This window comes from Boleophthalmus pectinirostris, unplaced genomic scaffold (genome assembly GCF_026225935.1).
Source record: "Boleophthalmus pectinirostris isolate CB_2022bp ecotype Guang Dong unplaced genomic scaffold, ASM2622593v1 HiC_scaffold_236, whole genome shotgun sequence".
NCBI classification, from domain to species: Eukaryota; Metazoa; Chordata; class Actinopteri; order Gobiiformes; family Gobiidae; genus Boleophthalmus; species Boleophthalmus pectinirostris.
Genome location: NW_026571215.1, coordinates 1 through 25,000, shown reverse-complemented (window position 1 = coordinate 25,000; position 25,000 = coordinate 1). Strand labels below are relative to the sequence as shown.

The window sequence follows — 25,000 nt, the reverse complement described above, 5'->3', positions numbered from 1 at the left end:
CTGCTATTTATTTATTGCTGTTACTTTTTAGCAATATTCCACATGTACAATAGTTTTTGGGGATAATCTTGCTTTAGGGTTATTGTGTCATAAATGTGGAATAAATTAGATTCAGTATTGTAGTTTATCATTTATATTTCCTTCAGAAACATATACTTCAAAATTTGTTATCAGGAAAGGTGGACTACCACATTATCTAATCTACGTGGGTACACTGTCTAGTTCTGTAGAACAGTTACATACATACATACATACTTACTTACTTACTTATATACATACATACTTACTTACATACTTACATACTTAGATACTTACATAGTTCTGTTTTGGTTCTGCAGACTGGAAGTGTGGCCAGACCAGACTGGACTTTTCTTCACTGTCTCCCGAGGAAACCTGAAGAGGTGGATGACCAGGTGTTCTATTCACCTCGCTCTCTGGTGTTTTCTGAAGCCGAGAACAGGAAGTGGACCATTATGGTGAGTCTTTTTTTTGTTTGTTTGTTTTTACTGTGATCAGAGAAATACAAGACCGATGTTTATAAACTTTTTTTGTGTGTGTTCTAGGGTCTGATGGTTTCACTTCTGACCGACTACTCCCCAAAAACGCCAATGATGAAATTTTAAGCTTGTGACTTCTTTATGCTATATTACATTTTCATAACAACGCTAAAGACGACTGCCATGCCCAGTTTTTATCAAATTAACTTGAAGAATTGTGATGTGAATTGAGTTTTAATCAAGACCGAGATTCAGTCATGTCCACTTGATAAATTGCTGTGACATCATGCTGGGGGTGTTCTACATCTATCTGTAGCTATATGTTCAGCAGTTACCATGGTGACACAAGGCACACATTAGCAAACACTGAGAGAAAAGGTTTTTAAAATAATCTGAAAAGTAAAGAAAAAACACTGAATACATTCAAATAGCACATTTTTAGGAGCCTGTGATCAGAACAAGTGTTTACGAGGTTTAGGGGTTTGGTGTTCAACAAAAAAGGTCAGAATAATGAACTGAAAAACTGTTGGCTAATGGCTAATAATAAACTCTAATGTTATTTGAGAGGAACTTATTTAACAGAATAAATCAGGTCGCCTGTTACAGTTTCAGTTAAATCAGTTCTTTATGGTAAGATTGTATTAAAATAAAGCTCAAATTAAACTTTAACAAGCCTCAGAGAGAGCAGTGCTTACAGTTACCGTCACAACCCCAATAAAAGTGAGTGAAAGCTTGTAACGTAGTTTGGAGCAGAGTTCAGACTTTGGAGGAAGAAATTAAACTATTTTTTTGTGTTAAAGACAATTAAGTAAAATCTTTATTGTTCATGTTCATGGAATTAATACTGAGAACCATTTTTATTTTGTTTTTTAAAAAGAAAATAAAAATAATTAGAAATCAAGGTCAATTGATATGAGGATTTTTATTATTTTGTACCATATCGCCAAGCCTGAGTTGAACTAAAGTCAGCTAGGGGTATCTGTCCTGTCACCTCACTTATTTTGATGTTGTAATGCCCAGCCCGTACCACAGCCACAGGTAATGAAGCTGGCTACTTGATCTCTTTAATGTTTTATGGACAAGTTGTTGGTTATAACAAGAGTTGAACACAAAAACTGGCTATTTCAGAGCTTAAGGCCCAATTATGCACATCATTTTTGTTTTTATATAATAGTTTTTAAGTACAGCTTATAAAAATCCTCTAAAACGTGACTATATAAATATATTTTAATTAACTACAGACATATAGCGCCCTCTCGTGGACCACGGTGCTTCCTGCTCTCTTCTGATTGGTCCATGTGTTGTGACGTGTGAGTGCGGGAAGCTTTGATCTTTGTGTGTGGCCTAAAAGCAGCTGACGAAATGATGCTGCGATTAATATCATTCATTATCACTTTACACATTTTAAGAATACTGTCCCAGTGTTCACAGGCATCCACGTATTTGCGTACTTACAATGAGAAATTATGAATAGTTTTAGCTCTTTAGTTTTAGCCTTTCTTTGTTTGAGACTGCATAATGTCATTCGCACAAATAACACATGTTTGAGGATGTTGAATCAGAGAGTCGCAAAAGCAAACTGGTTAAAAAGCTGTGAGTTTGGAGCAGAGACGACCACCCACTGAGGCGCAGAGCAGGGGCTGGGGACTGTGGGAGGAGGACGCCATTGCAGCCGCCGCAACTGGTCCGCTTGTGGATGAGGAGAGACAAACCAGCCTAAACTTTACTATGTCGAAGCTAATCGGGGTTTCTGCCCCGGTACCAAGGACCGGGTCGCACCGAGAGTAACGCACGGATGGCTTCTCTAGAGCGGAGAACGAGGAGCCCAAATCAGGTAAAATCTGCGCGTTTGTTTGGAGAAGTGAAAGTTTGAGCTTAGCTCGGCTAACGCGAGGGCTGCGCTCAGCTACACCGCTACTTTTCACACTTTGAAAGTTTACATTTGTCCAGCTTGCACCGAAAACAAGATGTCGCATGTTGCACCGAGTAAAGTCCAGAGAACATTTTATTTGTTCAACTAGGTACTTTCTAACGGGAAAACATTGTGCAAATGTGAAGAACACTAAATGCGGTCTGGTTTACAACTTGAATAAAATGCAACTTGCTCTTTTTACCTCTAACTGTGTGGAAAATCTTACAGAAGAGTTCGTGTTGTGTGAACAGTGTTTACGTTCTGTTTCTAAATACAGGGCCTAATGTTTTATGTTGAAACTGCTTCTTAAGAGTGTGCCATGCGAACCTAGTATAAACACTAACACTTATGGACAGAATTAGTATTTGGGAGTGCAAGTATAAACTGGGTTGTTGGCTGTATGAAATTGACTTACTATAGGCTTTTAGTTAATACATGTATTTCTAAATCTGTTGGCTAATTGACACCAGGCTGTTGTCTCTTTATGATCACAAATGTTAATCCTCACTGTATTTACATATAGTGAACAATGATTTTCTCTCTCCCACAGCCTCACCGTGTCACATAGGTCCCTGTCCGGACCCCCTCTGACCATGAACACCAGCAGGAACTGCAGCTCTGTGGCCCAGGCTGAGGGCCTGGCAGTGCTGGAGACCTTCTCCATTGTTGCCATCACTCTTCTGGCCTGCCTGGGGAACCTCCTGATTGTGGTGACTCTTTATCGGAGGCCTTATCTGCTCACACCCAGCAACAAGTTTGTGTTCAGCTTGACCCTGTCCAACCTGCTGCTGTCCACACTGGTGCTGCCCTTTGTGGCCGTCAGCTCGGCCAGAAGAGACTGGATGTTTGGAGTAGTTTGGTGCAACTTCACTGCTCTGCTCTACATGCTCATCAGCTCTGCCAGTGTCATGACACTTGGAGCTATTGCTATTGACAGGTAAGCAAAAAGCACCACAATATGAAGGTTGCAACAGCAAAACATAGGCTGTAGAACATAAGGCAAGGCAAGGCAAGGAAAGTTTATTTGTATAGCACAATTCGTACACAAAGTAATTCAAAGTGCTTTACAGAATAAGAAATACATTAAAATCATAATAAAAACAAATCAAAACATAAATAATCATGAAGATTAAAATTAAAAAAGAGAGACATAAATTGGAGAGAAGAGTGCGGAATGAAAACCCTGTTGTTGTTGGAGACTTGTGTGCTAATACAGTTAAATAATGGAAAATGTTAACCATATCTCTACACATATAAAAGTAAGATAAGTGAAGTGCTTAGTGACTGTTTGTGTACTTTCTCAAACAATATAAACAAAAACTGTTCCTGTGCTGGCCTACTTACTTTGTACAGGGATTTTTTTTCTTACAACACAACTAGCTAATACAAAGCCCCTCATTTTGACCTTGTTTGCAGAATTTGCTTCAGCAACAGAGGTTTAAAATATTTCTAGAAGTAACTTCTATGTAATAGACATACTTTTGTCTTTCCTTCTCAGGTACTATGCAGTGCTCTACCCCATGATCTATCCCATGAAGATCACAGGAAACCGGGCTGTGGTGGTCATCGCGTATGTCTGGCTGCATTCTCTGGCGGGCTGCCTGCCTCCTCTGTTCGGTTGGTCTTCTTTTGAATTTGACTGTTACAAATGGACGTGCGTTGCTTCGTGGCACAAAGACTTGAGCTACACTGCGTTCTGGGTTGCCTGGTGCATCCTCCCTCCCTTTGTTGTCATGCTGGCGTGTTACGGGGTAATTTTCCGCGTGGCTCGTATGAAAGCGAGAAAAGTGCATTGTGGAACAGTTATTGTGGCGCAGGATGACTCTGGTGGAGCTCAGAGGAACGGCCGCAAAAACTCCAGCACCTCCACCTCCTCCAACGGGAGCAGGCGCAGTCTTATCTACGCCGGCAGCCAGTGCAAGGCTTTTGTCACCATCTTAGTGGTGATAGGGACCTTCCTTGTGACCTGGGGCCCCTATGTGGTGGTGGTGTCCATGGAGGCGCTGTGTGGACAGGGCACCGCGTCCCAGGTGCTGGAGACACTGGTAGCGTGGTTGTCCTTCTGTAGTGCGGTGTGCCATCCGCTCATCTACGGCCTCTGGAATAAAACGGTCAGAAAAGAGCTGCTCGGAATGTGTTTCGGAGACCGATACTACAGAGAGTCCTTCGCCACAAGACAGAGGACCTCTCGTCTCTTTAGCATTTCCAACAGAATCACAGGTAATCCAAGCATCTTAAAGGTACACTGTGTAACTTTTCTGGTGGAGGGTCAGTCAAATGCTTTTCTCCATAGAGATGTCATTGCTTTGACTGGAATGTTTTACAGTATGGTATTTAACCTCTATCGTCATGGAGACTAAACCAGACCAAGTCACAGGTCAGATCTGTGAAGAGGCAGCCCTGATCATAGTTAAAATGTATGTGTTTCTAGGTCATTTTGTGCAATAAAACCACCTGTAAATGAATAAATGTAAAGTAGGGCTGTTTAATGCCATACAGAGCAATGACATATCCATAGAAACAAGCAGGTGACTGACCCCCAACCAAAAAGCTACATAGTGCAGCTTTAAACTATTACGGTATTATTAAACTATAATGGTTTCATGTGTTTTTTAGACCTGGGTATGTCCCCACACCTCACAGCCCTGTTGGCCGGGGGAGGGCATCTGTTGGCGCCTGGGAGCAGCACAGGAGACACTGGCTTCAGTTTTACTCAGGACTCATGTGAGTGTCTCAGAACATGACTGCAGAATTTGTGAAACGCCTCTAACTCAACGTATTTTATTATTATCACGAACAAGTAGGGGTGTAACGATATCCATGTCTCATCCATGCTACTTTTTCCTCTTAAAATGGCTTGACAAGGCTTAATCCAAAGAACTAAAAATACTTATAACTGTTATTTCTTCATGTAGTCTGCACTGAAATGTAGCAAAGGATCATGGTCTATGTAGTTCTTTGTCTTTTTTTAAGCTATTGCTGCACCATAACTCTTAATTTAAACAAAGAAACTTGTAATTCAATATATTGTGATGGTCCACGATATTATTGTGAGAACTTTGACGATACGATATCATGATATTTCGGTTATTGTTACATCCCTACAAACAAGTGTACAGATTATTTCAATGAAGCTGATGGTCGATATGATCTGCAGAATTTTTTGGGCCGACATGCATGGCAGATTTAGATAATTTTCCCCAAGTTATATAATTTAAATTTACTACAAACTCACCCACAGCCCTTTTTTATGATAAACCTTTAAGAGAAGAGAGTAGTTACATTTTCTGCAGCTATCTCTTTCTATCGACCAAAACAAAATATCGATGTATGCTGGATATTGAAGGCAATTAGCCGATACGCTAAAAAGTACAAATATCAGCCTGATAAATTGTCCAACTGATGCTGTATATCGGTTTATCTCTAGTACAGATAAACAACTTTAATTGTGTTGAAAATGGAATGCCTGATAATGCATACCGTTATGTTCAGTTGTGTATCATCTGTCATTAGTTACTACAGTCATTACATTCCTCTGTCACTGCTCATCTCTGAAACTTTGTAAATTGGACAAGTAGAGTCAGGCACTGTTTCGCTGTTTGTGTCATCGATTACAATACATTTCCTCTTCACGTTTAAACCACAACATGGCTCATCTCACTGGTGTCTGTCTGTGCAGGTACCGATGTGATGCTGCTCGATCACTTCTCCACGGATGACTCCTCCCACCTGCTGTCTCAGGGGAGCGTTCCAGGGAAGAGGCGGAGCTCCGTCACCTTTGAAGACCAGGTGGAGCATTCCAAAGGTATCAGTCATTACCGTGCACTAAAAACATCAGGGTCTGGGTACAACTATTCACACTGAGCTCTAGGAATGTGCAACAAACATGCTCCAACTTTATTAATATGATTAGATCTATATCTTAGGTAGGGAAGGACGATATATCAGTATAATTTAAGATGAATTTGTCTGCGTGAAATATCCGTATGGGCAAATATTGGTTATTGGCAACAGCAGTAGGCCAAATATCGGTTATCGGTACATAACAAATGATCGGTTATCATAACACTGTATTAGACCTAACTTCCTGCTATATTGTTACTGTTATCCTAAAACCTATTTTGTTTTGTCATTAACTGAAAATGCAAAATTTTAGATTTTACAATATTGGTATCAGTTTGGTCCACAGTACAATAATACCATGGGATAATAAGGGATACATGCATTTTCCTGCTATTTATATATATATATATATATATATACATATATACATATACAAATAAATAAATAATTGCCAAGGAGGTGCTATGTTTTGTTAGCCTGATTCATCAGTCAGTTTTACTTCGTGGAAACCGTCTGACTTTGCAGCATTAGGGTTTGTTCACTCGACGGTAGATGGGTCCTTTTTTTATTTAACCAATCGCTGCTATTTGATCATGGTATATAATGCACCGCTAATGGGGCTAACTGGTATATTAAGGTTTTCCCAAATCCTGTAGGAAGAAGGGTAATAACGTCTTTCCCTTTGATAAAATTCACCAAACATTCTCTTTGTTCCGGCATTAAATTCTCGATCTCGGGAATTGTTGCCAACACAGAATATATGTCTCTTCGCTGATTGGCTGGTGCCCGAACTCGCGCTTCTGGGGTTCTTGCAAACCGTCTAATGTATTCCGATTCCTGACCTAGTTGCTGGAGAGAAATGAAATTGAGCGGAGGCACTAGGTGGCGCCAGACTGGCTAATATTTTGTAGTAATTTACAGTCCTGAGATAGTGAGATTTATCATATTAAAGGTGCACTATGTAATTTTCTGGTTGTTTCTATGGCTATGTAACTGCTCTACTTGGAATGTTCCACAGTAAGGTCAAACAGCTCAACCTTACATGTACTCAAAAGGTAGTTTTATAGCTCAAAAATACCAAGAGAAACATGCATTCTCACTGTGAGCGGAGTTACCTCTCCACAGGTCTGACCTGTACCTTGGTTTGATTTGATCTCCATGAAGATAGAGAGGTTTAAAGCCGCACTGTGAAATTCCAGACAAAGCAATAACCTCTCCATGGAGAACACCGTTTGACGGACCCTCTACCAGAATAGTTACACAGTGAACCTTTAAGTAACATATGAGTGCTGTTTCCATTAGCCTAATTGCACCTTTAATTGCATCCATGTTATTACTGTTCTGTAAAGTGACCCATCATTTTCTGTGTAATCTGATTTGTTTCCTCAGCTGAAAACAACACATCTTCTGTCCAAGTTCATGCAGAGGTCCACAAGTCCCTGGACACGTTTGCCTCCAGTTTGGCGAAGGCAATCGAGAACGACGCTAAACTGACTCTGTTTGGAGAAGGGTTAGTTTTACCCACAGGACTGTTCACCACCAGGGCAGCGCCACGGCCAAGGTACCTGGACGGACAAAGGCTGAGGCTGGAGAGCATTGACGAAGGAATAGTTAAAGACGACAAGGATGAAGAAGGACCCGAAATGGAGGAAAAATTCTCCTGAAAAATTAGGAGGATTTGACTTTAACCTGCAAATAGGAAATTATCTATGTTCAGGGTCATTTTCCCACCAAATTTATATTATACTTGAAATTTTTATCTGTAGAGTATTTTCAGAAAATGTTTTTTTTTATATATAATGGTGGACCAAGTGTCAATCAAACATTACATTTTTTACATAGGAAACAGCAGCCCACACTACTGTATACTTGATTCATAACTTATATTATTATATAGTTCACCAACATTGTAACACTTTTTCAGAAACTAGGGATGCATCGATACAATATTGAAAAATTATCTGAATCTGATATCAGGTCAGTTGATACCCTGGTTGGGCCTTTTATTGGATATAATTGGATGTTTACAGGCTGATTTTGGTCTAGAACATCTCACAATATTAGTATAATTTGAAGGGTAAATACCAGTTGGCTCTCTTGTGTAATAATTTAACTGTGTTTTAAGGAAATAAGTGCCATTTTCTATCCCTAAACTGTATCGATTAATATCTGGTATCGGCAGATTCTTAAAGTAAAAGTATTGATATTGGCATCAGAATCCAGAAAGCTGGATCAGTGCAGCCCTATTAAAAACCTATTCAGGAAATGTTTTTGTTTTTTTTTTTAGATAATTTTATGTATTGAAGACAAACGCTTTAAAGTACGAGTCCATCTTCTTAGTGTTGTATTCACTAGTTGTGATAGGGCTATTTATTTCTTCTAAAAAACTTAATACAGATGATGGTACTTTTCTGACCAAATGGATCTTGAGGACCAGAGTCAATTGCTGGACATTAATTCCGAGTATGTACCTGCCCATTGACTGTGCACATGCTCATAACTCTCATATTGCACTTTTTGAGGATACCACTTTTCCCTTTAACAGGACTTTATTATGTTGTGGCTTTCATGTACCGTCCAACAAGTGAAAACTGTAGCTTCTGTGAAGGCTAAAGGATGCTATAAGAGTTTTCACGTTTTCTGTGCACTGTTTTAATCATTGTACCAGTTTATCATAAAGAAAACATTTTTATTTGTTTAGCAATTGTTTTAAGTCTTACCTCATATTGTCTTATTGTATGGTACATTTGTATTTAAAAGTTGTATTCTTAAGTGTTAATGTAACTTATATTTGTTACGAGCTCAATTATGCATTAAATCTTTTGTACAGAAATCTGTCTAATGCGCATTTGTGTGGAAATGAAAAAAGAGGCTTAGTTTTTGTGCATTTGACTTTTATTTTTTCAAACCATGTAAAAGTATTATTGACATTACCCTTTGGAGAGCCATTATATTTTTTTCTTACAGAAGAAATTAAAGCATTCTCCATTTATAGTTTATGTAAACTCCGTTACATGCGTTACTCCTGGAGCAGCACACAACACCTTTAATTTTGTGCTCAGAACTTCACACAATAACACTGTTCGACGCTCACTTTCTCCAAACAAAACAATATTGCACATCAGACATCACCATTGTACTCTCAGCCAGTTTACCATACCACCATCCTGCTACTGCATTCACACAAACGTATACAGACACTTGGTAAGAAATACGTTTTAAAAAAGGAGGCTAGAAATTACACCGCTTTTCAAAAGGAGGTAATCTACACTAAACTTAACAAATCCTGGGATTTTCAAGTGCTATACAACAAAAAATTCAAACTTAAAATTCAGGCTACTGCTCGTCCTCATTTTCTTGTCCTGAACCTTCGGAGCGGTCGCCCTCAAGTCGATCTGCAAGAGAGACAGAGGCGCTTACATGATCAAACTTTTGGCATTTTCTTCACACAAAACAGCACTGCACAAATTACATTGTTAGATATGTTTCACGGAATGATAGTTAGAAGGAGCCTACCACAAGTGCAACAAAGACACCATTGGTCCCATCTTGTAGTCATAAGCTAGTTGTATTTTAAAGGCCCTATATTATGTAAAATTGACTCTTTAAATCTGAAGCTTTAAGCTTTAAATCATGCTATAATGCTGTTACCTCATCAAAAACACACCTGGAGTTGAGCTTTGTTTCATTCACATATGTTTATTATTAGTCTGTCTACATCTGCAAAGCTCAAAATGCTCTGTTCCACCTTATGATGAGATGAAATGGTAGTTTTCAAGTTAACACCTACCTTTTACCTTTTGTTCAGTTTGAACAATTCAACCTAAATATGCAGGATTTGTGCGTTAAACATGTGTGACTGAAACACATCTCTGTGTTTTGATGAGGAACAACATTATAACATAGATCAGAAAATAGCCTAATATGAGCCATTTAAGTTAATTTTCATCCTAGGCAGCCTGGTTTTCAAGTACCCAAGGGGTATATTTTTGTATTCAGTGAAGTACCTGATCTGATATGATTGAGGGAGGCGAGCATTCGGAGCATGAAAGAAGCAGGGACTGTGATTGTGTTTCTCGTTTCCTCCAGCATCAGTTCATTTCGAGTGATTACCTTTAGGGAAGATAGAAACAACATTATTTTACCAACCTGCAATTATATAAGCCTCAAACTCTTTTGATACTAAACATAAAAGTCTGATACTGAGTTCAAAGATGATTTTTAAAGCACTAATTTTTCTACATTTGCCAATATAATTTCACTACATGGCCATTTCTAGTTATGATAATGATCAAGTATAAAGGCCATTCAAAAGCTACAGGAAAGGGAAAACCTATTTTTTCAGTATTGGTCAAATGAGTATCTGGGTTTTGATACTTATCAGTAGCAGCAGAACTCAGTAGGATCTGGGTGCTGACAACCCTAAAAACTATAGGACAATAGAGATGGAACAATACATTACATATCTCAATACATGGGTTGAGATAAAACATTTTAGGTGTCAGAAAAACAAAAATGAAATCTCCTTTATTTTTTAGACAAATTATCAACTAACTATTACATGCATATTAAGTTACATCATGTCTACTCTATTCGGCTATAGCAAAGTTAGGCCTTTATGGAGTTGTTTTCCTCCTGTATTTAAAAGGGCACAGCACACTTAACCATCTTCTTGTAGTAGTAACAAAAGGCACAGATAGTTTTAGTACCTGTAGTGATCAACAGTCCCTAGGGGTGCGATGCTAACTGTAGACATGCTCTGTCTGAGGCTTGGTTAGACTTTAATCTGAGCTTTATTTAGCTGGAACTACATCAGTTGAGCTGATTTGTGCTGTTAAACAAGTCCCTCTAAAATAACATTACAGTCTCAAGCTAGCATTTTTTCAGTTTATCACTTTCACCTTTTTGTTGAAAATCAATCACCTTACAGGACCGGGCTCATATTGATCACAACCTCTTGAAAATGTACTCAGTGTTTGCTAATGCATTGTGTCTCCATCGTAACTGGTGTCACTGCAAAGTGTCAGCTGAGTATTGTTGCATACCAGACATGTTTGTGTAGGAAAACAAATACCTCATCTGCAAGGACCCTGTTGAAATTTGGGGACTCCTCCAAAGGTGACCAAATTTTGATATCATAGTCAATTCCTGAAGAAGCCAGTACTAAGAGCAAACAGGAATACAGGAAGGAAGTGTCATGAGCTAATAAAAGCAGAGGTCCTTTGAAGTCCATGTAAAAGCCTTACTGGGGTCGTAGGGATGTGGCTGTAGGCAGTTGACCACATGGTTGTCAGCTTCCAGCAGCATGAGGTGCTCCGCCGTGTGCCTGTCCCAGATAAAGATGTGTCCGCAGTCGGAACCACTCATTACAAAGTTGTTGCCCCAGAAACAAGCTTCTTTTATCTGCGTACATGGAGAAATCAGATTTGATAAACAAGGTCAATAAAAGCCACAGTTTGGATTTTGCACATAGATAGAAATGTATATATTATGACAGTTAATAGTGCATTGTGTCACTTTTTCAGTGGAGGGTTCGTCAAATTCTTTTCCCCATGAAAACTTTCTTGCTTTATGTGAAATTTTTCACAGTATGGTATTAAAGCTTTCGATCTTCATGGAGACCAAACCAGATCAAGTTACAGGTCAAATTTGTGGAGAAGCAACCCAGCTCGCAGTCAGAAGCGCTATAATTCTTGAGCTACAAAATCACCTGTAACTGAATAAATGTACGGTGTAACTGTATAATGTCAAACCGTGTAACATTTCAGGCAGAGCATTAACATCCCACAGAGAAAGCATTTGATGGACCCTCCATCAGAAAAGTTACTGTATTACTGTATTTATTCTTATCTACATTCAGCAAGTAGAGTGTAAGTTATCCCTACACAAATCTATTAACATACAAGAAACCAAAATCCCTGACAAATATTAAAGGTCCTATATTAATTTTTTTTTATATTACTTCCTTTTAGTCATGCTAGAATGTTATTAGCTCCTCAAAAACATACGTGCACTCTCTCTACATCTCCAAAACCCAAAATGCTCTATTCCACTGTGTGATGTCATGAAGAGGGTAGTTTTCATGTTAACAGCAGCCTTTTACGGTACTTTTTTTCAGTAGATTGGCAATTCAAGGGCTGAAATTGTCAATCAGTTACCTATTAATTATTCTAACGAAGGTGTATAGAGTTTAAAAACACTTCCTGTATTAATACATGACATCACAAGTTGGAACAGAGTGTTTTCAGTTTGAGAGAAGAAGTCCTCCTAAATATACAGGATTTGTGTGTTAAACAAAAATACAGCTCCTGGTATGTTTGTGATGAAAAAACAACATTGTAACATACACCAGAAAACAGTGTAACATGGGCCCTTTAAGCTGTACCATAGTCCTGGAGTTGCGATGGCCTTTGTACACCATTTTGACTGAAGGCCTTCTGATGTTCTGCGTCTCACTCTCCTCCATCTCTCTTCGCTCTTTCCTGCGGCGAAACAGCTCCTGGATACGAGCGGCCGCAGAACGCCTGTGGAATCAAACAAAAGTGTGAATTTAAAAGAAACCCCCAGAGTACAGACCACCCCATGCTGTTAGTGCTGCTCAAGACGACCATGCTCAAAATCTCAAAATGTGTTTTTGCTCAGGTCAATGTTTTGAAGCTTCTGCACACAATGTAAAGCAACAAACACTGTAATAATGCACCGTTTGAAGTAGATTACAGTTAGGCCTGTCACGATAACAAATTTTGAAGTTCGATATATTGCTGAAGAAAATATAGAAGATAAATGATAATACTGAAACAAATTTATGCCACTGACACAATAACTCAGATTTATACCATAAAAACTATTCTAAATGTACAGTATTGTTAAAAAAAACATGAGCTGCAATAAATAAACAAGTAAATGAAACACTTTAGTACTTAGTTTACATCTGTAATGAGTCATAGAATTTATAAACTGAACCTTCTATGGCCAAAATCTTATCATATAGCCAAAAAATAACCACAAATTTCCCAGGTGTGCAAAGAAAATGTACCCATCATAAATATTGACCACAAAAATATATTGGTCCAGCTTTCATATATTAAACAACAAGTCGACATAGTAATTATTGTGACAGGCCTAATTACAGAAGTTGTATAGTAGGTTTATGTGGAAAATTCACCTTATGATGACGATGCCATCCATGCACAACTTTTTCTATCAGATAATGCCAGATAAAAACCCTTCGGTGGGGACAGAGCTCACATGCACACCCCTGGGTACATTTCTTTCATAGCCAGTGAAAATCAGATGACTAATAAATCAGATTACCAAATAATTAGATCTGTGTTTTGGTGTGTGTTGCCCAAGAGAAATCTGAGCCAATTTTAAATTAACTCCTTCAGTATTTAACATTTTCTCTTTCATTTTTGTATTTGCCACATTAGTTTGCCCTTTTTCCACAATTTTTTGCCAAAACCAGCATAGGCGTGAACAATCAGAAAGAAATCATACAGTCATATAATCAGATTTGTTGTGTGCATGACATTTCAGTAATCTGATAATAATGATAATGTTTTTGGTGTGCATGTGTAAACATAGCCATAGCTGTGTTAGAAAGATATTTTTGTGAGAATCAAAAGTCAATGCTTCACTTCTTAAGGTGCGCTCTCTGTGGCATTTTAAGGATTAGATGCTTTAGAGCAGGTGCGACGTTTTACCTGATCATTCTATCTCCTACGGCAGATCCTCTGGAATTAAATCTATTATGTAGTGAAACAATCATCAACAAGACTTAAAGACATCACGGGTACATGGTTAGCTTAGTGTAATGTAGTATGCTGTGAAATGCATACCTTTGTCCCTGTCCTCTGAACCTCACGGAGGGTATGAGGATGGGGTCATCGTCGCTGTCATCAGAGTCCTGGTTGGGGCGCGTGGGTTGGCTGGTCTGCCCTGCCTCCTGTCCCACCCCTTGCCCCGCCTCCTCCTCTGCAGCAGCAGGCTCAGCTCTTCTACAGCCCCCTGATGTGTCCTCCTCCACTCCCTCAGGCTGACTCCTCTCCTGGGGTGAGGAGGTGCCCACCTCAGAGGAGCCCTCCGCTGGGCCTTGAGTTGAAGTGCTGGGGAGAGTGCTGCCTGGAGGATCTGTGCAGGACTTGGGTGCACTTTGTTCACCTGGATCAGAGGATGCTACAAAGGAAAGCTATTCAGTGAAATGCATGTATGACAGGTATATTGCAACTTTGATTGCCACATACTCTGTTTTGAAGTTGAAGGTTTTGAGTTCTCCTTTTCACGGGTCAAAGCTGCAGGCTCAGGAGCTTTTGGAGCTCCACTACCCATTGAACTTGATGTACTACTACTCCTGAGGACAAACAAAACACATATGATTAATTAGGTTTCATAGTATCATCAGTGTAGCCATTTTAATGTCTTTTTAATGATTCTCCAATGTGATTTTTAACTACAAATGGCAAATAAACTAACCTAAACTAACATGGCATAATATCACAATGTATTACATGGTCAAATGTCTGGTTTTAATTCAATTAGATAGAAACGTATACTTTGCAGTTCCAGTGTGCCAAAGACCACATTTAGTTGCTTCTGTCATACCAGAATTTGATGATACCATATTTTCAGATGGAGGATATGACTATTTGAGAGATTCGGTGTTTTTGAAGTATTCAAATTGAAAATCCACAAATGTTGAACCTTTTTTGTGGCATATTAATCATATCTATTGGGTTGAATAATGGCATCACTTTCAGAAGATTCAAGAAGAAAAAAAAAATCAGATCTGTTTATACTGACAGAGCAGATATTAAACTTCGTGCCAGTTTTTATTTCATGTGGATAAGCTCAGCAACTACAGAGATATTAACCACAAAACAAAGTCAACAAATCTGCAATGTGACAGTTAAACAGCAAATTCTACCATAGAATTCTGACCTGTCCTCCAGCACAATTTTCTGATCTCTGTTATAATGTTGTTTCCTCATGAAAAACATACATGGAGTTGTGTTTTTTTCATTCACACACTCACCACACAAACCCTGCATATATAGGGTGAATTCTTCTCTCAAACACGAAACACTCTGTTCCAACCTGGGATGTCATTTGGTAATACAGGAAGTGCTCCACTGCGTTTTTAAACTTCATACAACTTAACTAGAATTATTTGGATGAATTCAGCCCTGGACTTGCCAATGTCTGCTGAACTAAAGATAAAACGCAGTTGTTAACTTGAAAACTACCACGTCATGTCATCCCAAGTTGGAGCAGAGCATATTAAGTCTGGAGATGTAGACAGACTAATAATAAAGGGTTATTCAAACATAAGTGAATGAAACAAAACACAACTCCAGGTAGGTTTTGAGGAGGTAATAACATTCTAATGTGGCTTAAAGCTCACAAGAGTCAGTTTTGTGCAATATAGGACCTTTAAAACTTTAAGGATTGTAGAACTGACACTTACCACTCATCTGTAAAGTCCAGCTTGATGGTGCTGGTTGTGGTTCCCTCGGAGCTGTAGTGGAGGCTGAGGACAGGCTCTGCCCCCCCGCTCCGCCCAGGACCACTGCTGCTGGGCACAGGGGGCTCTTCATCAGGGATGGACACTGGACCCTCAGCTGCTCCTGTGAGCAGAGACAACTATTACACAGTGTTAAAGGTTATTTAAATATAGTGTGTGTGAAATTTACAAATACATACACCTTTGTATTGCATCCACATCCACATAAATACTCACAACAGAACCATATGGGGACATGCACTAAATACAGATGAATACGAACAAACAAATCAGCAAAAATAACAAGAGACGGTACCATACTGTACAAACAGCATATGTCTCAGCAGAGATCCAACCCTCCAGGTCTTACTACAGAACAGACTGAAATTGTACCGGTCACATTATAACCTGTATGTTTTAGTCAAATTACAGAGTATTTTACAGAAAAAGAGCACTATGTAACATTTCCGGTGAGGAACAGTCACTTGCTTGCCTCCATGGAGATATTATTGCTTTGCTCACAATGACCCACATTATGTCAGTAAACCTATCCATCTTGCAGTTATTAAATTACAGATGTTTTTATTGCTCAGCGGGGTGAGTTACCTTGACCTCTCCACAAATCTTAACTGCACCATGGTCTGATGGGTCATCTCTCCATATTTAATGCCATAATGTGAAACATTCCAAGCAAAGAAATAACATCTCAGAGATATGCAGGCAGTGTACCCTCCATAAGAAAAGTTACACAGTAACCTTTATCTTTTTTTAATAATAGTGTTGCAGTGTACTTGTGCAGTATATATAAAGACTTTGTGGTGAATATTTGATATGAAGGTATATTAAAAGTAATGGATAAGAAACAGTGTTACACAGAAGGACAGAGTGAGAATATTGGTCTCTATTCAGATCAGGAAGTGATGAAGGAAAGACGCACCCTGCTGTTCATCTAGAGTCATGGATCCCAGCTGTTTGTTTACCACAGACGAGGGAGAATCTGTAACACAAACCAGAGCAACCAATGCATCCACATGCCAGACCTCCAGCGCACAAGCACAGGCGTACAGTCTACTCAAGTTAAAACAAAACACTGATCCTATATATAAGTACACTTTCCTTTTTAAGCACCAAAACATCACTAAAATTATTATTATTTTGATTATTGTCAAACTATAACACTGTTTTCCCCTAATCACTTTATGTGCAAACTGTTCCTCTCTGAGATGAGGAGGTTAAAAAGTACATATAAATATAAAGATTTGATAGTTTACAGTAACACTATTCAAATCAAAATATAATTTCAAACTTTTGCATTTATTGTAGAAAATATTCCTGATTTCAAGGAAACATAACTTATTTGGACATATTTAAACAATTAAGATTTAAATATAATACTTTAATATAAGGCATGATAATGAAATAATTTTCTACTTTTAAATAAGAAATTTATAAATGCACACTGGAGAAGGGGAGAGCCACAAATCACTTTCTAATATTGAGCAGCATACAGAGAGGTGCCACTCCATAAAATGTGCTAAGGGAAACTCCAGGAGAAAGAGGTGACAATGAAGGACAGGCTTTGTGAGTGAGAAGCGGAGACTGCAGAGCTGTACAAGGTTAAGGGGGTTAGAGTTAGTAATTCATAATGCCCAGGTCCAGTTGAATCTATGTCTGCAGGGTGGTGGCAGAGGCAAGTGCTCGGAGGGGTAACCTGCACTGGGGGGCCTCTGGGCTGCAGTAGTTCTTTGACCCTGTCTCTCAGAGGCAGTAGAGGGAGCAGAAGAGGAAGAAGAGGAAGAAGAGGCAGCAGCAGCAGCGGCCGCGGCCGCTCGATGGCTCATGCCCGGAGGGTCTGCCAGCCGAAGCAGCCTCTGCAAACGCCTACACACTAAACTTATGGGCAGCCGATGGGGGCCGTACTCTGACAAAGAGGCTGAGGGGGAGAGTAAATGTACAGTTAGACACAGACGGACTCAGAGGAAGGACTGGAGCAGAAACAGGAGGAGGGAGACAGAGGTCACTGAGGGAGAGTGGAGTGACCCACACAAACATACACCATGGTGCTGTACACAGCTCCAGTGCCCTACCTGACAGCGCTGGTTCTGTGGCGGTTGTGGCAGTCGGAGTGAGTATCCCGGTGGTGTCCTGGCTCCTCTGCTCGGGGGAGTCCGGGGAAGATGTGGGTGGGGACGTGGAGGTGGAGGGGGCGGGGGCTGTGACCGTGGATGAGGATGCTGAGGAAGATGAAGATGTTTGGAGTGCTTCAGTGGCAGGAGCAGAGGAGACCTCTGAAGACTGCAGGTCTGTAGGCGCTGCACCTGTGTCAGACCCTGATGCAGAGCCAGGTGCACTCGGGGGACCCTCTGGACGGATCGCTGTTCCTTACACAACAACACAACAAGTATATTCTGTGACCGCTCAGACAGTGATACATCTAAAGATGTAGTTCCTCAAAAATGGTCAATAATCCAGAACCTCTAAAAAAAACAACTGAAAAACAGAAAAAAAATCTTCTAACTATCTCATTAATTTACGGTCCAAAATGAGTAAAATTATAACCTGAGCCAAGATAGAGACGTAAGATGGAAGTCTTTGAAAGGTGTGTATTGATTTACCCCTGGGCCGAGCCTGAGGCCGGGCTCCTCTGCTGCTTTGTGCCTCACTTGCCTCCTCAAACCATCGGGATAACATGTCAGACATCCTTTGCATTAGAGACACATTTGGGCTCTGCTCCCCTGTAAAAACACACATTAATAAAGAAATACATTATATGGATTATTATTACTGATTCATAGTTCCTGATTCATATACAGTTCATGTAAGGCTTCTCAAAGAATAATATTTTACATAATTTGTTATTAATTTATAATAATAATAATAATAATACTGATATTACTTCTTCCTTGAAACTCTACTGCTGGTCTTTTTTTCATTTTTTTCAATTTCTGCACAGATAAATAAAGATCTCTTAAAGGAGTGTATATGGCTTGTATTTCTTCTAGTTTAGGAACACCTTTTTCTCCACAGATGATAAGAAAAACATTTGTGTGGGAAAATTTCTAATGAAAAAATGGTTTTACATCATAAAAGCATTTTGTTTGATGAGAACAATAAGGAAGCAACTGCCAGGGACAGACTATTTATCTAATCAGAAACATTGTTAGATAAGAGCCATATGGAAAAAACTGCCTGCAAGTATCCTACACAGTTGTTACTCTCTCATGGTGCAACATCAGTGTAAGAGAAGGGACTCAGATGCTATGCTAACAGCTCATTTAGAAAAAATATCGAATAACATTATCTTGTGTTTACCATCTCGCTCCCTCTCACTCTCAGGGCGAGCGCGGGGCCCAGTATCAGACCAGTCTCCTCTTAGGCGCAGACGCTTGACTGGGGGCTGTCTCAGCTGTGGAAACACACACATAAGAGATTAGCAGTTTGTCACTCAAACTGGAGTCAGAAATAGCCCTGCTGCAAGAGCAAAACAGCCCTGTCTCTGGCAGTGTCCTCTCAAAAGTGACACCCCTGACTGAGGACCCCCAGGTCTCTGCAGGCTAACACTGAGAGACAAAAATAGAAGATAAGACTAGACTAGAGAAGGTAATGACAGCATATTTTTAGATATGGCCCCAAGGCTTTGAAATAGAGAGCTGAAATCAGGTTTATGAGGATGATACGTAAAACATGACTGGGTCTCATGAGGAGCAAAGGGAGATGGTTGTTCCCCAACATTGCCCTGTACTATTTCGGTGGGAAGTGAAGCAGGGTGTTCTGTATTTGGAAAGGAATGTGCATGATGGCTGCATCTCCACATAGCTGAACCCACCACAAAGCTTTAAACTCCGATCGTGAACCAGCACATTCTCACATGTGTCTACACCATTAGCATCATTAGTATCGTTAGCTCATACGTTCAACAGACCGAGATCAGCTTTACAGAACTACAGCAGTAATGCTTTAGAGTGAACGAGGCATAAGTCTTCATCATGTCATCTCACTCCCCATGTTCCCACTTTTTGATTGTAATTTTTGTGACTTTTATAACAATGAAATGCAAACTAAAGGTTGTGGCAGTGAAAGACAGGAATATGTCTCACCTCCTCCCTCCTCTCCTCTGAAGGGCCCTTGAGCTCTCGTGCCTGGTCGTCTTTGGGGTCAAACAGATAGATGTAGTCGGAGGAGTAGCTGACCAGCACCTCCTGACCATCCTCACTGTAGCACAGCGAGGTCACTCTGCATGACTTATTGGACAGGTGGGCAGGAACAAACCGCACACACATGCCTGTATTTACACGTCCCATGTAGTTTCCTAGATAAAAGTGTAAGGTTAAAATAAAAATAGGTAAAAATTTTGAAAAATAGAAGTAAAATGCAATTTGTTAAAAAAATATATAGCAGTGGTAATTGACAGCTAATGTTGAAGTAATAAAAAAAGAAGTAGTGTATGAAACCATCCAAGGATGTAGATAATGGGAAGTCTCACCTGTCGCTCTGGTTCCCAGCATGCGCCTGTCATAAATACGCACTGAGCTGTCAGAGCAGCCCACAGCCAGATAGAAGGGCATCAGAGGAGAGATGGAGATGGAGGTGGCTGCCCTCCGACAATTTATCAGAATGTCCTGAGATAAAAGCCAAAAGGGATTACAGTTCATATGATTTAAATGAAACTAATACAGTCAACTGTACACAAGCACCAAGAAACAAACTGGAAGAAAACAGAGTAGATTGTATCAGTGCAGTAGACTAACATCACAGATATTCATTCTGCTTCTGTATTCTCTCATACAGTGATGTCCTTCTGAAACACACACTCCCATCAGACAGCCAGCTCTGTCTGATGTGGTCTGGCCTTAAGCTAAACAACAGTTTCTAAGATATTCTCTCCATCAGATCCTACTCTAGAAACAAAGCTGTTTACAAAGACAACAGCTTTGTGGAACGTTGCTATTTGGATGTTATGTGGCAGTTACAAACAGTAAACCAGACATTTTTAAAGAAAAAGGATTAAATGTGAAAATCTTACATCTTTACAGTCTTCTTTAGTGCAGCTTGTTTTTGTGCGGAGATCAAACCACCGCACTGTGCCATCTTCTCCACATGACAAAAAGGTGTAGGGGTCATTGGGTACTGTCATGATCTAAAACAAACAAGGGTTTGAATGGAAAATGATATATCAGTGTTGTATTTTAAATAAAGCCCAGCTGACCTCATAGGCGGTCCCATAGTGACAGGTGAACTGGCACTGCCGGTTGAGCTCGGGGCTCTTCTCTGTGGGTGTAGTAGATGATGCCATCTCCAGAGCACGACACGATCTCCTGATCGTTTGTGTGGGGCATGAATTTAGCACTGAAGATGTTTGCTCGATGACCTGAACGTATAGACTTCTTAACCTGATCAGATTAATTACAAAACAGTTACTGGTGAATATTGCAAAAATACAGACAACTCAAAAACAGTAGGCCATACCTTTTTATTGTATGGATTTGAAATAACCAAAAAGGTATCATCAGATCCTGACAGCAGGTATTCTCCTGTGTCATTCCATGAGATAGTATTGACCTGCACAGAAGACATATTTGTTGATGTTCAGTCACTTCTAGTGTCTATCTTTTGATTGCTCCGGAGCACTACATTCCTCACTCAGCCCACACAGCTTAATTCCCTCTATTCAGTTGGCAGTGGATCAATATTCCATTCAATCTGTCAGTTCCAGCTTCATTGGGCCAAGAGTCAGTGTCACAGAAACATCTTTTAAATATAGATTATAAAAAACTCTCCATCAAGGACAACTACCAGTATAGTATGACAATTTTCAATCATTCTATCTCCAGGGCTGCCACAAACAATTATTTTTAATCATTTTAAGCAATCAAATGATTGATTGATTTCTATTGGGTATTATTAATACAATTTAAACATATTAATGTAACCAAAATAAGGACTAAAAATTGAAGGAGAATGTTTATAAATTAAGAGTAGGCCTATTTTCCATCAAAATATTGAGGATAGATTGTCTAATTATTTCCAAATGTATTTATTTCATGATATATTATTTTGTTAATATTTTAAATATTTAATATTGTCAAATTAATCATGATAAGTCTTTCTCCTTTAGCTGAAAAACATAAGAATTTGCAGTGGAAGGCTTCAGTGCATTTCTTGGCTTCATGGCTCAGAATTGGGTGGGTCATAGAGGTCACTGTCAGTAGTAAAGTAAACAAATATAGAACAATAGAACTAATAGAATCTTAATATTTACATTTTCAACAACAGGTCATAAGGAGTATATTAATGTCGGTGCCCATAATGATCAGTGTTTGGGTTATATAATTAGTAACACACATTAATTATGCAGCAAAACAACTAGTATTGACCGTCTCTGTGTATTTGGTCCCTCCTGTAGTGTATTTTGTTTTGAATAAGCTAGAGCAAGTGTAGCTCTCCTGTTACAGATCGGTGCTTGGTGTGAGGAGTATTGGATACAGGATGTGTGACTGTTCTCCTCAGATTTCTCGAGACACCACCTGACCTGACCAGGGCCATCTTCAGCACCGGAGCACCACAAACAAACAGTGGAAACGTGACAAAAGGGTTCAAGTTCTCATGCAAAGGGAAAAAGGAGACACTTACACAGCCATCATGGACATTGAGGGTTGATTCAAGTTTAAGCCTCTGGACAAACTCTCTTCTACCTGTAACAGAAAAGGGGAAGCTGTCATCATGCTTCAAAGCTTTCATGTTTTGTATCATCTGTGGAAATAGAAATCCTACTGTGTATTTGTACAATGAGCAAAAAGAACAAGCATGTTTGGTAATGTGAAAGAGTACACAATGTGAACTTTAAAATAGTTAACAAAACAAATATCACAACAATTAAACTAACACTACTACTACTACTACTACTACTACTAACACTAACTGATAATAGAAAGGTTCTAGTTCTGCAGTTCAAATGTGTTTTTAATTTTAGTTTTCAATAGACATTGCTTCTTGACATGATATATTAGTAGATTTATATTTCTCTTGAAAATATGATAACAATAACATTAACAAGCCTATATCCTTATGAACAGTTTGGGAAATGCCCTGCTTCTGATACAAAGGATCATTTTTCATCAGTGCACATCACAGTGGCACCCACCAAAAGACCCCCACCTATTTGTGCCAAATATATCCCTCAAGAGTCCTGCCAACATCACACTGTGACTGCAAGTCCTCAGCAAACACGGAACAGCACTGGGCATATCTAAAAACAGCACAGACTAGTCAGTGGAGACTGGTTGACTGATTACTTCTTTAAAAGTGACAAAATGAACAGTGTTTTGCAAACATTCGTCTCTGAAATTGACAAACAAGAGGGCTGCACCAGGGAGGAGGCAGCCACTGTATTGTATGTTTCTTGTGAACATGTAGTTGATAAGGGATGCCTCTGCTCTCACTTAACTCCTGCTTTAAGCGTATGCTATTACAATATTATCGTTAGCTTTCAATTCTATGTAGAGTTGTTGCTCTTACCTAAATAGTTGGTCCTGATGGTGTAAGGCTCGTTGTATCCAATTACACGTTTATTAACGTCCCAAACCAGGTTCCCTGAACAGGACATTGTAGCCGAATGGGGATTTTAGTTGACAATAACATTGAAACTAAGCTAACCCTTTTCTGGTGATGTCGTCTGTTATTTACTCTCGTTGGGGTTTTGCCATTGGTATTTTTGTCCAGAAAAAAGCTAACACGGAGCAGCGAGGCGTGACGCTGACATTTCTTGCGCCAGAGAAATGGACACAGTTCTTCCAGGCTGTGTCCTCTTGACTCCACACTGACAGTAGCCTTCTCTCCGGACCGCTATAGCCTGGACTGCACTGTCCTGCTAGCGTCTGGCCTAGTGCATTTCTGCAAACAGCGGTCAGCTGTGAGCACACAACCATTCACACAACGCGATAATGTCCGTGTTTTGGGTTGGCCCGGGATCTGTGCGCTTGATCTGTACAGCAGGACGGTGTCAGGCGGGTGGGACGCAAGAGTTTTTCTTTGTGTAAATGTAACTTACAGTGTGACTTTAAATACAAAATACTTATAATAATATGTTCATAAAAATTTATATTTCATTATGTTGAAACTTAACCCATGATTTTTCGGCCTGAGATCTCTTAAAATCACGGCATACGCTGGCTAATAAATGTTACAACCCCGGGTCGACTAATCATCAGTGGGCTCTGACTGGACTGACCAATCAGAGCGCAGAGTGGCGTTAGGCCCGCCCCCTGGAGGTAGGTTGCAGAAAAGTCACCTCATTCCGCGGTCAGGGGGGCGCTAGCACTGTTAGCATGGTAGGATATCTGTAACTAGAAGGTCGACAGTAGGGCGGCTAGATTCTCGGCTTTCCCGCTGTTTACTGTAGTGCCCCATTTCAATAAATAGGACTTCGGACATAGGATATAGTATCGTCATCAAGATCATTTTGCCCACGAACTGAACGAGTTGGTGTGTTTTTGTTTTCTGAACGACTGTAAAACCATGGCTGCACTCAGAGCTTCTTACCACAGGATCTTGGACAGGATCGAGCATATACTGCCTGCCAAACTGAGACCTCTTTACAATCATCCTGCAGGTAATGTCTTAGTATTTTATTAAACATACAAATTGTGTACAGTATCTGGTCCTGCGATGCACCTGCACCTATTTATGGTGCGAGATCGCGTTTGTTTACAGTTAACAATCGTTCGTTTTCATTGACTCGTTAAACTCACTTGTCCGGGTTCCTGGGGTTAATATTGTTAAAAAAAAAACGACTTGAGCTTTAAAGTGAGCTGATAAGACCAACCGACCAAAAACAAGGTGCCCTTCATTCAGTCTCTGTAATGAACATAGAATATGTAATGAGGATGCTCCATAAAAGGTTCATCCAGATTAAGAACTATGAACCAGAAAAGAACTGTACTACTAGAACCCAGAAAAGCTATATGATTTTCCTAAATAGCCCTTTCACACAATAAACTCGAATAAGCACTTTCTATTCATTATTAAATACATAAGCAAGGAGGAGTCAGACTTAGCTGTTATCTCCCTATGATTGTTTGGTCTGAGTACTCACTGTTGTAGTCAAGGGCAACTTTCTGATCAGGTAAAAGAGGCGGTAACAGACAGGTGACAGGCAGGTGACAGGCAGGTGACGGGTCCTATGTCTGGCCTGCAGCATTTGCCAAGGAATGTTTAAACCAGTTGCCACATTGTCTGAGCCGCTTATTCCGT

At 39.7% G+C, this 25,000-nt stretch overlaps 2 protein-coding genes across 5 annotated transcripts; one reads left to right on the top strand and one right to left on the bottom strand.

Annotated features, from left to right (window-relative positions):
• The first annotated feature begins 6 nt into the window (after positions 1 to 6).
• On the top strand, positions 7 to 8,991 carry gpr161a (G protein-coupled receptor 161a). The gene is made up of 7 exons (XM_020939190.2): positions 7 to 476; positions 564 to 2,331; positions 2,960 to 3,346; positions 3,908 to 4,629; positions 5,026 to 5,133; positions 6,089 to 6,214; positions 7,642 to 8,991. Exons 3-7 carry the CDS (start codon positions 3,003 to 3,005, stop codon positions 7,914 to 7,916), a joined length of 1,575 nt encoding a protein of 524 aa, XP_020794849.1. The 5' UTR covers positions 7 to 476; positions 564 to 2,331; positions 2,960 to 3,002; the 3' UTR covers positions 7,917 to 8,991.
• Positions 8,992 to 9,125: 134 nt separating this feature from the next.
• Positions 9,126 to 21,001, bottom strand: dcaf6 (ddb1 and cul4 associated factor 6). Of its 4 annotated transcripts, none has more exons than XM_055159693.1 (18): positions 20,958 to 21,001; positions 20,775 to 20,888; positions 20,235 to 20,370; positions 19,849 to 20,060; positions 19,064 to 19,157; positions 18,367 to 18,486; positions 17,839 to 18,132; positions 17,463 to 17,684; positions 16,689 to 16,748; positions 15,716 to 15,875; positions 14,496 to 14,602; positions 14,091 to 14,427; positions 13,956 to 13,997; positions 12,638 to 12,776; positions 11,499 to 11,655; positions 11,327 to 11,415; positions 10,260 to 10,365; positions 9,126 to 9,647 (listed from the first exon to the last, which is right to left on the bottom strand). In XM_055159693.1, exons 2-18 carry the CDS (start codon positions 20,883 to 20,885, stop codon positions 9,589 to 9,591), a joined length of 2,445 nt encoding a protein of 814 aa, XP_055015668.1. In that variant the 5' UTR covers positions 20,886 to 20,888; positions 20,958 to 21,001; the 3' UTR covers positions 9,126 to 9,588. The 4 variants fall into 4 exon arrangements, with proteins under 4 accessions (XP_055015668.1, XP_055015669.1, XP_055015670.1 ...); XM_055159694.1 differs by having other exon boundaries at positions 13,956 to 13,985; XM_055159695.1 differs by lacking the exon at positions 13,956 to 13,997 and having other exon boundaries at positions 20,958 to 21,000.
• Between the last annotated feature and the right edge of the window lie 3,999 nt (positions 21,002 to 25,000).

Bases quoted from the DNA above. Each gene is read 5' to 3' on its own strand.
- gpr161a (XM_020939190.2), top strand. From the start codon at position 3,003: ATGAACACCAGCAGGAACTGCAGCTCTGTGGCCCAGGCTGAGGGCCTG. The intron at 3,347-3,907 runs GTAAGCAAAAAG...TTTCCTTCTCAG, and splicing joins GGAGCTATTGCTATTGACAG to GTACTATGCAGTGCTCTACC. The intron at 4,630-5,025 runs GTAATCCAAGCA...TGTGTTTTTTAG, and splicing joins CATTTCCAACAGAATCACAG to ACCTGGGTATGTCCCCACAC.
- dcaf6 (XM_055159693.1), bottom strand. From the start codon at position 20,885: ATGACAGTACCCAATGACCCCTACACCTTTTTGTCATGTGGAGAAGAT. The intron at 13,998-14,090 runs GTATGCATTTCA...ACTACATAATAG, and splicing joins TTCAGAGGACAGGGACAAAG to ATTTAATTCCAGAGGATCTG. The intron at 9,648-10,259 runs GTACTTCACTGA...TCTCTCTTGCAG, and splicing joins CCTCAATCATATCAGATCAG to ATCGACTTGAGGGCGACCGC.